This window comes from Trichosurus vulpecula, chromosome 4, assembly GCF_011100635.1.
Source record: "Trichosurus vulpecula isolate mTriVul1 chromosome 4, mTriVul1.pri, whole genome shotgun sequence".
Taxonomy (NCBI): domain Eukaryota; kingdom Metazoa; phylum Chordata; class Mammalia; order Diprotodontia; family Phalangeridae; genus Trichosurus; species Trichosurus vulpecula.
The window spans coordinates 186464083-186478710 of record NC_050576.1 but is presented as its reverse complement, the minus strand read 5'-3'; the positions used below and the strand labels follow the sequence as shown (position 1 = coordinate 186478710).

The following is a 14628-nucleotide window of genomic DNA, read 5'->3' as shown; positions in this document are numbered from 1 at the left end:
ACATAATCACATGTTAGCACATACATATACACATACACGCACATAGCTGAGGTGGTGGGAGGCTAGGGTCAGCTACAATCCGCTCATTCTGTCTAGTTCATCCTAGCCTCTTTGCCCTCTCCTTAGGCCTAGGGGAGCCCGCAAGAATCAGAGCTGGGGCAGGGAAACAAACTGCCCCCTTCCTTCCCTGTACTAACAAGCCTGCCCTCCCCTTAGGAGGAAGCTAATTCTAACCTGCTGCCCCTCTACCTACCAGCTATTCCTCTTTCATGGGTGGCCAAGAGGCTCTCCCCCTACCCCTCCCAGAAAGCCAAGGACAGGATGATTTGGGGGGTGTTTTGTGGGGGAGATGGAAATTAAAGCTGCGTGTTTTAGTTGCTCTGGGGTGGAGGGGTATGGATCATGGGGGTGGCATCAGGAAGGGGAGAGAGTCAGGGAGAGAGCCTTTCACACCCATCCAGACAAGTGTGCTTTGTCGGTCTCTTCTTGCATGTGTGGTTTCTGTGTTTCTGTTTGGGGGTTTCGTTTTGTTTTGTTTTATTTTTTAAATAAAGAAGAGGAGATGTATATATTTTTGGCAACGACAGAAGACGTAGTGCAGATATATTTTTGCCCACGCTGCTCAATTGGTTCTTTTCTGATACTGAAAATAATATTAATCCTGTTGATAAGACACAGGGAGCCTGAGGAGGGACAGGGGACGTCCCCCCGGGGCAGTTTCTGAGGCTCGCCAAGAGCTCAGGGGGCAATGTTGGAAATCTCAGAAATAATCACTTTTTATTAATGCTCTACAGGCAGTTAGGGAGAGATGATAAAAGAAATTATCATCTTGTCCTCAATCTAGCTAAACTTTTTAAACATTTTCACCCCTTCCATTCCACCCCTCAAAAATAGCATCCAGAGATCCTCAGAATTTATACTGTATGTCACCTTGGAAGGGTTCCTTGGCCCCATCAGGTACATTCTAGCTAAAGTTAAGGTATTTAGGACAATAAGGGAATAATCTTTCTGAGCTAGGGTAGTAAGGGACGTTGAGTTGAAGGGGTCAAACTCATGTAGTGTAACAGGGATGAGGCCTCCTTTCTCAGCCCCTCAGAGCAAGCCTACTCTTACTTGGCCGTTCACCCATCAGAGGCCCCTTGTGGATTCTGGAGAGCCCCTCTTAGGGGAATAGGAACAAGCTAAAGGCCTGACCCTGGGACTTTTCCTGAGGCACTAGAATCTAGCACTGGGAAACAAGGTTAGATTTGGGGAAGGGACTCCCAAGCAAGCTTGACTTGACCCCCTAGAATGGGGACAGAGGCAGAGAGGGGTCAGAGTCTGATTTAGAGGGAGCTAGGGCAGCCTGGCATTGAGATAGGAGAAAGGACGAGACCCAGCCTCTCTCATGATCCGAGCCTGCTCTCTGCTCTCCCCCTCCCAGGCTTTCAGATCAGGTAGATTTAATGAGGACAGACTTAGACTGGGTTGGGAGGGTGGGGGGTGGTTAGGCTGGGGGGGGGGGCGGTGAGACAGATTTGTTTAAAGGTAGATATCTCTGTGTCTCGGGGAGGGAAAGGATGTGGTTAGTGGGGGAGGAAGCTGAGTTCGGAGATGGGTGAGAGTGGAAGGGGTATGTGTTATCCAAGCATTTCATCAGAGCTGGAGTTGGGGGAAGGGGGTGGGGAGGGAGGGAGGGCAAGGTGGACTTTGGGTGTCAGACTTTCCAGATAGGGAGGGCAGGCAGGGAAGGGCATGGCATGTGTCTACAGACCTGGTCTGGGGTCCTGGATGTGTCTGTCTTGGTATGTGTGTGCGTATACGTAAGTATTGTGAGGGTGAGTGGGAGTGTATGTCTGTTTCTGTGTGCGTCCTGTGGGGGTGGCCATGGGTGGATGTGCCTGTGAGAGTTTACATGTACCTGTGTCTCTGGGCTGGGGGGGAGGGAGGGTTATTGTAGCACTTACTCTTGCTTTTCATCCAATCTGTCACGTAAATAATTATACTTTAAAAGGTTCCCTTGTCCACCCTCCCTCCCAGTATCATTTTACCCTATGTGTTTCTTTTAGGATGGGAAGTCAGATTTTCCCTCTGGCTTCCTAATATACAATTCCCCCCTCCACACACATACACACACCTACCGTGTCCTCACTTGGATGTTGTGAGGGAGCCCCAAAGAGGCCTAGAACTTTCTTCCCACTCAGAGGAGGCCGTGAAAGAGTTCTGGGAAGAACCCCCCAGGGCTTGGCCTGGAGACAGGGGCACAAGGGAAGGAAGGGGACTTTGAGAGTTGAGGCAGGTCTTCCTCACCCTGAGCACCTTTTCCCAGCCCTGAAAACAAACACACTGAAAATTACAGCGGCCGGGTGTCCTTCACGCCACACTGCCCTCCCTTACCCTGCCCAATCTAGATGCCCAGCATCTTTTTTCCAGGGCAAGAGGGAGACTGTGGAGAAATGAGGGAAGGTGGGAAGACATGCCCCTCTCCCAAGACTGTTACAGTTAGAAGGGAATGGGAGGTGACTCCTAAAAGTGATAACTTCCTTGGGAAATGAGGGTGAAGTTGGAAGGGAGTCAGGGTAAGGTGCTCTTGGGAACCTTCCCTCCCGGTTACGGCTGTCTTCCACCTTTGCTCCTTGGTTTATTGAGATGTCTGAATGGGAAGTGGGTGGGGTGGGATGGCTAATCATCGGCCTTCTGCCTCATTCTCTTCCCCTCGATTTGCCTCAAGACACCTCCTCTGTTACCCTTTGTCAGGCTGGTGACTAATTCCATCTAAATCCCACGCTGATTTTTTTAACCCCCTTTCCCCAGATACTTAGGGGAACTGGAGGAGGGGCAGGGACGATGGCAGTTGGCAAAATGCAGTGGTTTTTTGGTTTTGTTTTTGCCCATTTCTGAACCCCCTTTCTTTCCCCAGCCCAAGAGGTAGTGCTTTCCATCGCCCCCCTCCTCACCCCGCGGTGTGTATAACTCAGATCTTGTATCTTTGTATAACTGATGTTATTTGTACAAAGGGCAGTTCGTAAACAGCACTTGTTCTTTTAATAAAAGAATGTTTTACAAAAAAACAGTATCCATGACTGATACCATCTTGTCCAACGGTACTGATTGGAACACACATGTGACATGAGAGAAAGGGCAGTCATCTGGGAATAGGGTAGAACCTGGGTTTGAATCCGGCTTCTGACATTAACTGAGTGGCCCTGGGCAAGTCATTTCATGGTGTAGTAGAAAGAGCCCTGGATTTGGAGTCAGAGGAACTGGGTTTGAATCTTGACCCTGCTACTTAATATCCCTATGAACTGACCTACAAAATGAGGGAATTGGAGTACATGATCACTTTATACACTTTAAGTTTCAATGATTATAAAATGAAGGCATTGACTCCCTAAGGGCCTTTCCACCTAATCTGATGATTTCTCCTAACCTCTATTTCTGTCATCTCTCCATTGGGAATAATAAGGTTGTCAGAAGGTTGGTGCCAATGCCAGATGAAATTGCCTGGGTCTACGTGTGTTTACTTGTTGAATTAAATATATTAGTAAGGGAGGATAATAGAGAATGGATCCACAATCCTCCTTCCCCCAAGTATGAACACATTTGGGAGAGGGAAGGACAGTTCAACTTGGGTCACCAGAGAGCTCTCTCCAACTGTGCAGCTGAATGGAAGGGTGCCAGGCTCCTGGAGTCCATGCAGTGGAGGTGGAAGCCCACTGGCAGCAGGCCTCTACCTCTGCACCCCCACCAAGATCCTGGGAGAGACCCACCCACGGAGTACTTTTTCTTTTCATTCAATTCAAGAAATGTTTACTATTAGTTATCTAGGATGGGCAAGGCATTGTGTTTGCTAGGTTCTGAGGTAGGGGCAGGATGGCATCAGGGTTTGCCACCTTGGCTCTAGCCCATCTTAGCAGTGTTGCCACAGGCGGGTCACTCTCTGAGCCTTCGTTTCTTCCTCAGTAAAACACAGAGTGATATTTGCACTTCCTACCTCACTGAGTTATTGTATGAGGAAAAGAAGGGCTTTATAAACCTTGAAACTCTATAAATCTGAATTATGCCATATAGGATTATGCAGGGACCATTTGGGGGTTTTGTTTGGTTTTGGGTTTTTTGGTTGTTTTGTTTGCTTTTCTTTGGAACCCCACTGTTTAGAGCACAGTGGCACAAAGATGGTAAGTGCTTAATAATGCTAGACTTGATTTAGAACTAAAATGAATAGTTGAAAAGTGCATTACACACTGCTCTAGGTTCGATTTCAATTCAATAAACATTAAACTATGTGTCAGGCACTGTGCTAAGCCCTGGGAATAAAAAAAAAAAAGCAAAACACAGCCCCTGCCCTCAAGAAGCTTATAATCTATTGGGGGCGGGGGTGAGGTGGGGAAGAATAACATGCAAACACATAAAGCAAGCTATATGGTCCACGGAGTCAGGAAAAGTCGGACAAGACAATGACAACAAAATACATTGAGTTTGAGATGTATCTGGGACATCTAGTTCAAGATGTCCAGCAAGACTAGAGGCTAGATAGAGTTGGATATATAGATCCAAAAAACGTTTGCAAAGAGATGTTAACTCTAGGGAGCAGGATAGCACTGAGGGAGAAGAGAAGAGGACCCAGGATGGAACCTTGAGGGAACAGCCATGATTAGTGGGGTTCATCTGGAGGAAGGTCCAGCAAAGGAACCTGAGAAAGAAAAGTCAGAAAAATAGGAGAACCGCAAGATAACCATGTCACAAAACCCTAGAAAGGAGAAATTACCCAGGAAAAGAGGGTGATCCAGAGTTCAGAATGCTGTAGAGGGGTCTCAAAGGATGGTAGAGAAAAAAGAAACCAAGGCAGCAAGGGGGTTCAGTGAATAGAGCACCAGCCCTGGCGTCAGGAGGACCTGAGTTCAAATTTGGCCTCAAGCAGTTACTTACTAGCTGTGTGACCCTGGGAAAGTCACTTAACCCAAATTGCCAGAGTGAGAGAGAGAGAGAAAGTTGTTAGAGTCGATAATTAAGAGGTCATTAAGAGGTCAACAATCATTTGGAGAAATTGAATGATGGTGTTAGAAGCTAGATTACAGAGAGTTTAGAATTGAATGAGAAGAGAGGAAGTGGAAGCATTTAAAATAGCACTGAATGTAGATGACTTTCTCAAGGAGTTGAGAGCAGTAGATGATCATGCCCTTAAACAGAAGTAAACATTATTGATTTGACTTCCTTCAGTGCCGAGTAGGAGAACATCGAGGTGGTGCAGTAGATAGAGTGCTGGGCCTGACTTCAACAAGACTCCTTTTCCTGAGTTCAGATCCAGCCTCAGATGCTTATTAGCCGTGTGACCCTGGGCAAGTCACTTCACCCTGTTTGCCTCAGTTTCCTCATCTGCAAAATGACCTGGAAAAGGAAATGGCAAACCACTCCAGTACCTTTGTCAAGAAAACTCAACACGACTGAACACAAGTATTAAGTAGATTATCTTCTTGAGGGTAAGGTGGGAGGTCCAGAGTGTATTCTAGAAATGTGAGTACTGTGAGCAAAGACAGGAGGTGGGGGGGGCGGGGAGTAGATAACTCCTCAGCTCGGCTTTTAAAGGCATTCAGCAAAACACAGGGCTTCACACAAGGTAAGCACTTAATAAATCCTTCCCTTCTTTCCATCTTATCTTGCTTCCTTCCTTCCTTCATCGCCTCCCTCATGCACCACCTTCTACACCAAACCTTTCCTGATCCCCTCCCCCAACTGCTAGGGCTCTCCCTCCTTAACTACCTAACTTTTATTTTAATTTTATTTTATTCTTGGAGGGGTCAGGCAGGACAATTGGGGTTAAGTGATTTGCCCAACGTCACACAGCTAGTAAGAGTGTCAAGCGTCTGAGGCCGAATTTGAAGTCAGATCCTCCTAACTCCAGGGCCGGTGCTCTATTCTGTGTGCCACCTAGCCGCCCCACTACCTCTTAATTTATATTTACTCTGTACATACCACATGTACACTGTGTCTCTCCTGAGAGGATATAAGCTCCTTGAGGACAAGGGTTCATTCTTGTTTTTTCTTTCTTCCTTTCTTTCTTTCTTTTTCTTTCTTTCTTTCTTTTTTTTTTTGGTATGTTCATAGGCCTAGTAGACAATAACTGCTTACTGATTAATTGACAAGAAGAGGGGGACTAATTGGACTAGATGTTCTCTGAGGTCCCTTCTGGCCCTGGCTTTTGAGATTACATGATACATGACTCCATTAATATTGGTGTGTTCTTCCATCATCTTCATAGGCTCAAAAGTTCCTCTAAGACATTTCCCATGGTCTCCCATTCCTTTTTTTTTACTTTTAAAACATTTTTTTTAGAGGGGGAGGGCAGTGCAATTGGGGTTAAGTGACTTGCCCAAGGTCACACAGTGTGTCAAGTGTCTAAAGCCGCATTTGAACTCAGGTCCTCCTGACTCCAGGGCCAGTGCTCTACTCACTTTGCCACCTAGCTGCCCCTTTTAAAACATTTTTAATTCCTCAACTTTCTAAAGCTTTAGCTCTACCAGGCCAAGCATCCAGATCAAATCTGAAAATTCCAGGGCAAAATCAGGAAGTTTGGTCTACTTGAGGTAAAATATCCAGCTCTCTTTAAGCCTCTGGATTTGCCTAAATATTTTTTTTCAATTTTTTTAATTAACAAATTTATTTTTAATTTTTAGTTTACAACACTCAGTTCCACAAGTTCTTGGATTCCAAATTTTCTCTCTGCCTTCCCCCACAAGAGGGCATGTAATCCAATGCAGGTTCTACATACACCTTCACACTGAAATTATTTATATAACAGTCCAGTTGTAAAGAATTGTAACCAATGGAACGAATCATGTGGTCTCCCACTTCTTTTAAAATCTCCCACAGTAGAGTCTACCAGCACAGTTGGGAATAGATGCGTCCCAGGAAAGTAAATTCCTATAAAACAAATGTTTTTCTCCCATTTACTCATGTAAAAAGACTAGTAAAGTTCTCAGCACTAAACACTTTCATATATATAGTTTTATAGAAGGAGCTAAGTGCCATGATGGATGGTAGAGCCCCGGGCCTAGAGTACGATCCTAGGCAAGTCATTTAACCTGTCTGCCTCAGTTTTCCCAACTGTAAAATAAGGCTAATAATACCACACACCTCCCAAGGTTGCTGTGAGGATTATAAGAGACAACACATAGTAGGAGAACACGGAACCACTTCCTTCTTTTTTTGCTTCCTTCTTTCTCTCTTCCTTCCTTCCTCCCAAGGGCATTCAGTTGGTGGAAGGAATCCAAATCTTTCCACTAGTAGTTCCTTTTATTTCTGAGAATTAATGGGGATATGGAGAAGGTGATTAAAGAAACCAAAGACTTCGGTAAGAAAGGAGGCAGTGTGGGATAGAAGAAATAACACTAGATTTGGAGTGGATGACCTGGATTTGAATCTTACCTCTACTAATGGCTTATGTGACATGGGGCAAGTTGCTTCTCCTAACGGGCCTCAGTTTCCTTCTCTGTGAAGAGGTTGGATTACATAATTTCTAAGATCTCTTCCAGTTCTGTATCCCATTAGCACATCGGATGATGGTCCTGTGGAATCTTGTGTTGCCTATCATCACAACCTACTGCACTATAACCCCTACTTAGCAGCTCAGTTTCCATTTGCAATGATTTTCCTGTTTTCAAGTTTATCTTCCCTTTCTCTAAAGGCAGTCTCTTCTTTGCTCCCAAATCATAAGAATTTCTCCCATGCCTTGATGTCCTGGTTTCACTTGGGGCTCCCAGGATTTTTCTTCTTTCTCTTACAGGTCACAGAAGCATAAGAATTTAGGGCTTACTCCTGGATTGATGCCTCTGTAGTTGTTGCCTGTTAAATGGCTGTCAAGGGGAAGAATTGAGAACATGCATCTCTTTTCCCTCTGTGCAGAGATAGGGAACCACAGGTGTGGAATATCGCATTTACTGTCAAATCTTAGTGTGCCAAATGGAGGAGGAGGGGAGGGGGAGGGGGAGAAGGGGAGGAAGGAAGGGAGAGGAGGGGGAAGGGGCAGGGGAAAGGAGGGGGACGAGGGAGAGGAGAGGAGGGGGAGCAGCAGCAGCAGCAACAACAACAACGAGTGCCAGGCGTGGAGTCAGGAAGACTCATCGTCCCAAGTTCAGATCCAGCCCCAGACACTTTTACTACCTGGGCAAGTTAGTTTGCCTCAGTTTCCATATCTGTAAAATGAGCTGGAGGAGGAAATGGCAAACCCCTTCAATATGTTTGCCAAGAGAACTCCCAAAGGGGTCATGAAGAGCGGAAAACAACTGAATATTATTATTGTTATAATATGATTATTACTATTATCACTATTAGTTGGGGTTGGCCTTTGCCTAGCAAGTATGTATTCTGTGTCTTTCAACAGCACCTTTGCCCCTCAGCCAGGGTATGAGTACACCACCTCAGTTTTCCCACCTTTTGTAGGGACAGGAAATCAAATTCAGTAAGTACTGATTAAATGCCCGTTTAGTGTGCCAGGAACTGTGCTAATACTCCCAGGATAAAGAGATAAAACACCTCGATGGCTTCCAAGTGACCTACTTAATGCTAGTACCTTACTTTCCTGCCCTGAGGAGGCCTTAGCCTTCTCCAAACAAGAGAATTAGTAACGAGAGAGTAGGCAAATTCAAAGGCCTTAGCCTAGGGGTGGGGAAGCTGTGGCCTCTTTTTATTAAGGGATTTGTTCTGTGAAGTTTGGGTTCAGTCAAAGGGCCGAACTTAAGGACCGAAAGATTCCCCTGCCTTAGGGTATACAGGGAGAACTTCAGCTAACAAGAGCTGTGGGTCTGGAGTCGTTGTTTGTCCTTCGTTCTGGAAGAGGACCATGACTTCAGGGAGGTGATATGCAAGTGAACTGGATTTAAGTGAGGGAGGGCTGTGCGGTCACCAGCCTCACTTTCTCCTCTGGAGACATCTGAGTCCATGCTTCCCTGTGTGGCCTTGCCGCTTGGGTTCTTGCTTTCTTCGCCCGTAAGAGGGTTCCACTAGAAATCTTCTAGCAAGATGCCTCCCACCTTTGATCTCAAGGACAGTAGGAAGAGGTAAGGCCGAACTGGGAGGCTGCAACCACATTGTAGGTGGCCTTAAATTGGAGTCAGGAGTCTAAACTTTTAATGTGGAGGCAGTGGGGAACCACTGGAGGATTTTGAATGAATGAAGCATTCATCGAGTGCTTACTATGTGCAAAACACTGGGGAGCTCACATTCTCATGGGGGAGACAACCCATGTGGAAGGTTTCAGCTGCCATCCAAGAGGAAAAATCCCACTGTCTTTAGAGTGCAGCAGCAGAGGATGACGTCTCAGCTTCAAAGGCTTATCCGCTGATCGGTTTCTCACGTTGGACTATTTGACAGTAGGAAGGCTTTGGTGGCAAGCCTTGTAGAGGGAGATACATGTACATGTGTGTATACGTATACATGTGAGTAAATTATATATGTGTACATGTGTGTAATAGGTGTCCATAAGTATATGCATATTGCATTGTGGGCAGCTACCCGGCGCAGGGGATAGAGCACCAGGCTTGGAGTCAGGAAGACCTGAATTGAGATCTGGCTTCAGACACTTCCTAGCTGTGTGACCCTGGGCAAGTCCCTTACTCCTGTTTGCCTCAGTTTACTCATCTGCAAAATGAGCTGGAGAAGGAAAAAGCAAACCACTCCAGTGCCTTTGTCAATAAAACTCCAAGTGGGGAACAACATATTGTATTATGTGTATGTATCTCATCTATCTATCATCTATCCAATTTCCTTTGGTCCCTACCACCCTGGGAGGTAGGCGCCACTATTAACTCCATTTTACAGATTAGGAAACTGAGGCAGGCAGGTTAACTAAGGGTCACTCAGCTGGTTCGTGTCTGAAGCAGCGTTTGGCTGGCCTTCCTAGCCACTACTAACAGAACGAGTGGCCTGGTAGTCACAGTTGAAAGGCCAGCGAAGTATTTCAGTAAGTGATGAGAAGGATGACGGGCCATTCTTGCACAAAATGCCGCACAAAGACCCTTCGGAGTCGCCCAGGTCCCTGGCACATAGCCCACATTACGTGGCAGTACAGCGTGCGTGGGAGCCCTGTGAGATAAGGCTGGAAGGGTGGTGCATGGCCACATCGTGGAGAGCCTTGAATGTTTCCAAGAACTTTACTCGGGAGGTAACGGGGGCGCACTGAAGATTTCGGGGCCGTAGAGGGATAGGACCGGGCTGCAGCTAGAGTCTCATCTTGCATTTCAATGCGCATATATTTTGCAGACCGCTGCATCAATGTCGCGCAGAGATCCTTTCCCGCCAGGGCTCCCCTTGCAACCTCAGCGCTCTCCTCCCAGATTTAGGGTGGGGCGCAAACCGTCGGGGAAAACAGCTGGTGCCCAGGGCTGCTAAGGCTACGCGGCTCGGCTCGCTCCTCCCACTCCGGCCGCGCCAGCCTCCCGCAGGAAGGGGGAGGCGCGCAGAGAGAGCGAGGGCGCAGGACGGGCGCACGGCGAGGGCGCAGGGCCGGCGCATCCCTAGCGCCCCCGCGGGAGAGCCCGACACTGCACACCGAGGCCGGCGGGGAAGGTGACCCGGCCACGGGGCGGGACCGGAGGCGGGGCCCGTGGCGCAGCAGGACCATGGCCGGCGTGGTGGGCAGGCTGCGGACCGTGGGGAGCTGTGCAGCGGTGAGAGGCGCCGACGCTGGGCGGGCGTCTGCCTGCATCCCCATCCCCCGGCCTGCACCCCTCCCCTGGCCCCCGATCCTGCCCTGGGATGTTCCCTCCTCTCCCCAGCTCCCCTTCCCTCCCCGAGTTCTCCAGTCCTTCCCCACCTCTTGCCTGTAATCGCCTCCCTCCCCTCCCCCCATACCTCTCCTCCGTCTCCCCCATCCCTTAAACTCCTTGGCTCCGCTGTTCTTTTCTCCCCGTGGTCCCTTTTCCTAAGTCTTTTTCCCAGTCTCCTCCAACCTTCTCTTCCTCATGCTTCCCTTCCCTCCCCACCCCCATTCCCCTTTGCCCCAATTCCTTCAGCTGTAAAACGGAGTTAGACTGGAGGACCTCTGAGGTCCCTTCCACACCTGAAACCTTTGCTCCTTCTCCCTCGGCCCTGGGGATGACCAGCCGAAAGACCGACGCCTTCGGAATCAGTGCTGTAGAAATCCTGGGGCTGCTATTTCCTATGTGTCTGACCTTGAGCAAGTCACCCCACTTCTCTGGGCCTTCCTCATCTGTGAAATGGAGCAGGGCTGGACCAGAAGGTCTTTAAAAAAGCCCTGCCCTCCCTGGTTCATCCCTGTTTCTTCTGGCCCCTCTGCCTTCCCTTCCTCAGTGCTCTTGGGTCTTCTCAGGTGGTGGTGGTTTAGTCATTTTCTGTCGTGCCTGACTCTTTGTGACCCATTTTTGGAGTTTTCTTGGCAAACTTACTGGAGTGATTTGCCACTTCCTCCTCTGGCTCATTTTACAGATGAGGAAACTGAGGCAAACAGGGTTAAGTGACTTGCCTAGGGTCACACAGCTAGGAGGTATCTGACTAAACATTTGACTCCAGGCCCAGGGCTCTACTGCTTCACCATCTAGTTGCCCTATGGGTCTTCTCACACCATTCTGGAAATTCTTTTCCCTTTGCTTTATCCTTTTGTTTACCCTCTTCTTGTCTTTCATTTCCTCTTATCTCAGCTTCTTTCTCTCCCCTTTGCCCCTTCCTTCCTTTTCTCAGCCTTGAGTAGTTATGATGGATTAAAATATTTAGGGTGGAGGAACAAGTTTCCCCTCTTCTACCTTAAAGTCCCAGGATCAACTTTTAAAAACTTATTTTATTTTTCCCTCTTCTTTTTTTCCGCCGTCCCTATCCTAGAGTGCAGAGCTGAGGTGGAACCAGACCAGGGTGTTCTCCTCTTGGCTGGTAAGTAAGTACCCACATGCATTCCTTCCCTTGAAGTAGCTAGTAATGGCTAGAATCTTGGCAGTTCCTCACATACAGCTTCCTCATTTGTAAAAATGGGGCTCATAATAGCACCTAGCTTAGAGAGTTGCTGTGATGGGGATATGTATGTACATATATATATGTATGCGTATATATGTGTATGTATATACATCTTTGTATTAGGGGTTCTTGGGTGTCATGGATTCCCTTGGCAGGCTGGTGAAGCCTAGGAACCTCTTCTCAGATTAATACTTTTGAATGTATAAAATACATGGGAATACAAAGGAAGCCAATTATATTTAAGTAGTTACCAAACTATTTAAAAGACAAGTTCATTATGCCCCAAGGGCTATAAAACTGCGCATACCCTTTGACCCAGCAGTCTATATCTCAAAGAGATCAAAAGATAAAGAAAAAGGACCCATACGTAAAAAAATATTTATAGCAGCTTTTTTTTTGTGGTGGCAAAGAATTAGAAATTGAGGCGATGCCCGTCAGTTGGGGAATGGCTGAACAAGTTGTGGTATGTGATTGTGATGGAATACTATTGTGCTATGAGAAATTGACAAGCAGGATGGTTTCAAAAAAACCTGGGAAGACTTACATGAATTGATGCAAAGTGAAGTGAACAGAACCAGGAGAACATTATACATGCTAAGAGCAATATTGTACAGTAATCCACTGTGAATGACTTAGCTATTCTCAGCAATACGATGATCCAAGACAGTTCCAAAGGACTCGTGATGAAAAATGCTGTCCGCCTCCAGAGAAAGAACTGATAGAGTCTGAATGCAGATCAAAGCATACTTTTTAAAATTTTATTTTTCTTTTGGTTTTTTATTTGTTTTGTTTTTGTACTTGGGGCCTGTTTTCTTTTGAACATAGCTATTATGGAAATGTTTTACATGACTGCACATGTATAATCTGTCAAATTGCTTGCCTTCTCAAGGAGAGGGGAGGGAAAGAAAAGGAAGGAAGGAGAGAATTTGGAACTTAAAAAAGTTAAAATTTGTTTTTACATATAATTGGAAAAAATAAAATAAAAAACGTTTAGAAAAAAAAATGAACAGTTTGTACAGTGATCACACTGTAAAAACAAAACTTAGAAAGACTTAAGAACTCCAATCAACTCAATGGCTAACCCTGATTGCAGAGGACCAGTGATGCTACCTACCTCCTGACAGGGTGATGGACTAATACACAGGATGAGATATACATCTTTAGATATGGCCAGTAGGAAAATTTGTTTTGCTTAAATATACATATTTGTGTTGCAAAGGAGAAAAATATTTTTTTATAAAGTCAATAAATTGAAAGAACAGAAAAAGCTCTACTTTGTATAAAGATTATTAAACTTATGCTTTCCTTCTTTATGCATAGAAAAAATGGTTTCCAAGAAAGAAGCCTCTGATTGCTCAGAAAACACCCATCAAAGTGTCCTTGAAGACAGGGAAAACCTATAAATGGTGTGTGTGTGGCCGAAGTAAGAACCAGGTAGGACTCTGAGTGGGTATTGAGTGGGGGAGCATCCCTGGCATCCTCTGGGATCTTCCCCCACCCCCAGGCATGGCTATCCCTGGCTGCCCTCTCTTCCTGGATGGGTGGGGGGCTCCAAGAGACTCTTCTACCCTCCCTACCCCAGGAGGGGAGGTTGGCAGAGGCAGGTACAGCTTGTAAGTCACTCCTAAGCTTGTCCTCCTTTTGTTGGGACCTAACCTTCCCAATCTTCCCTCTTTCTTATCAATTCATTTCCCTCTCCCCACCTTTGAAAACATGATTCCATATGTCAACTTGCCCTGACTTGGCTGGATAGCAAGTCTTCCTCATCAGACTGGGGGCTCCCTGAGGACATTGTTCAGTCCTGCTCTAGGTCTCCTTCCCCATCCCAGCTCAGCACCCAGCACAGGGACCTGAAAGGCACAGGCCTTGAGTAGTTGTGTTTATGGCCTTCATTTCCCCTGTAGCCCTACTGTGATGGCTCCCACCTCTTCCAGGGAACGGGCCTGTTCCCCCTCAGGTTCAAAGTTGAAGAAGACCGTTCAGCTTTTCTTTGCACCTGCAAGGCAACCTCGAAGCCCCCGTATTGTGATGGCACTCACAAGAGTGAACGGATACAGAATGCCCAAGTGGGTTCCCCGCTCTGACCAGCGTGCCTTGGGTTTGGGTTGGCAGTGTCTCCTCTAACATGAGGACCTCCCTTCCAGGCGCTTTGGAGGGCTTGACTGCCATCCTACTAGGAGATCCTCCCAAGACCCTTCTGTTCCTCCACACAAGACTCAGCCCGAGTCTCCTCTATAGGTGGGAGTCTTTTGGTGTTTTCCCTGGATTTGTCTCTTGACCTATAGAGTATAAAGGTCCATGGTCCCTTCCCCCCACAGAACCCAGGAGCATGTATTCATCCCCGTCTGGTGCCATTAAATATACCTAGTAATGGTTTTTTTTCTCAATGTGTTGCTTTTTCTTAATTTTCATTAATGTGCCAGGAGGGAAGATCCAGTTCCAGGACTGGTGGCCTGACATATTTCTGTCTCCCCATTTGAGGTTTTCCTAGCATTAGACGTCAGCCACTCACTCAACCCCCTCATTTGATACGGAAAACTGAGGCTTCCATTAGAAAGTATTCTCCTGGAGGGATCTTTCTTTGTATCACCAACCCTGATCACTGGCTGGCACACGGGAACAAGCTTGTTGACTAAGGCTTAAAGACTCGCCCTTACTGCTCCCAGTGGTAAAGCTGGGTTCAGTTTC

The 14628-nt window shown here is 46.8% G+C and overlaps 1 protein-coding gene across 1 annotated transcript; it reads left to right on the top strand.

Moving 5' to 3' along the window:
* The first annotated feature begins 10551 nt into the window (after positions 1-10551).
* Positions 10552-14327, top strand: CISD3 (CDGSH iron sulfur domain 3). The gene is made up of 4 exons (XM_036756361.1): positions 10552-10643; positions 11812-11859; positions 13261-13374; positions 13845-14327. The coding sequence occupies exons 1-4, from the start codon at positions 10596-10598 to the stop codon at positions 14022-14024; spliced, it is 390 nt and encodes a 129-aa protein (XP_036612256.1). The 5' UTR covers positions 10552-10595; the 3' UTR covers positions 14025-14327.
* The last annotated feature ends 301 nt before the right edge of the window (positions 14328-14628 follow it).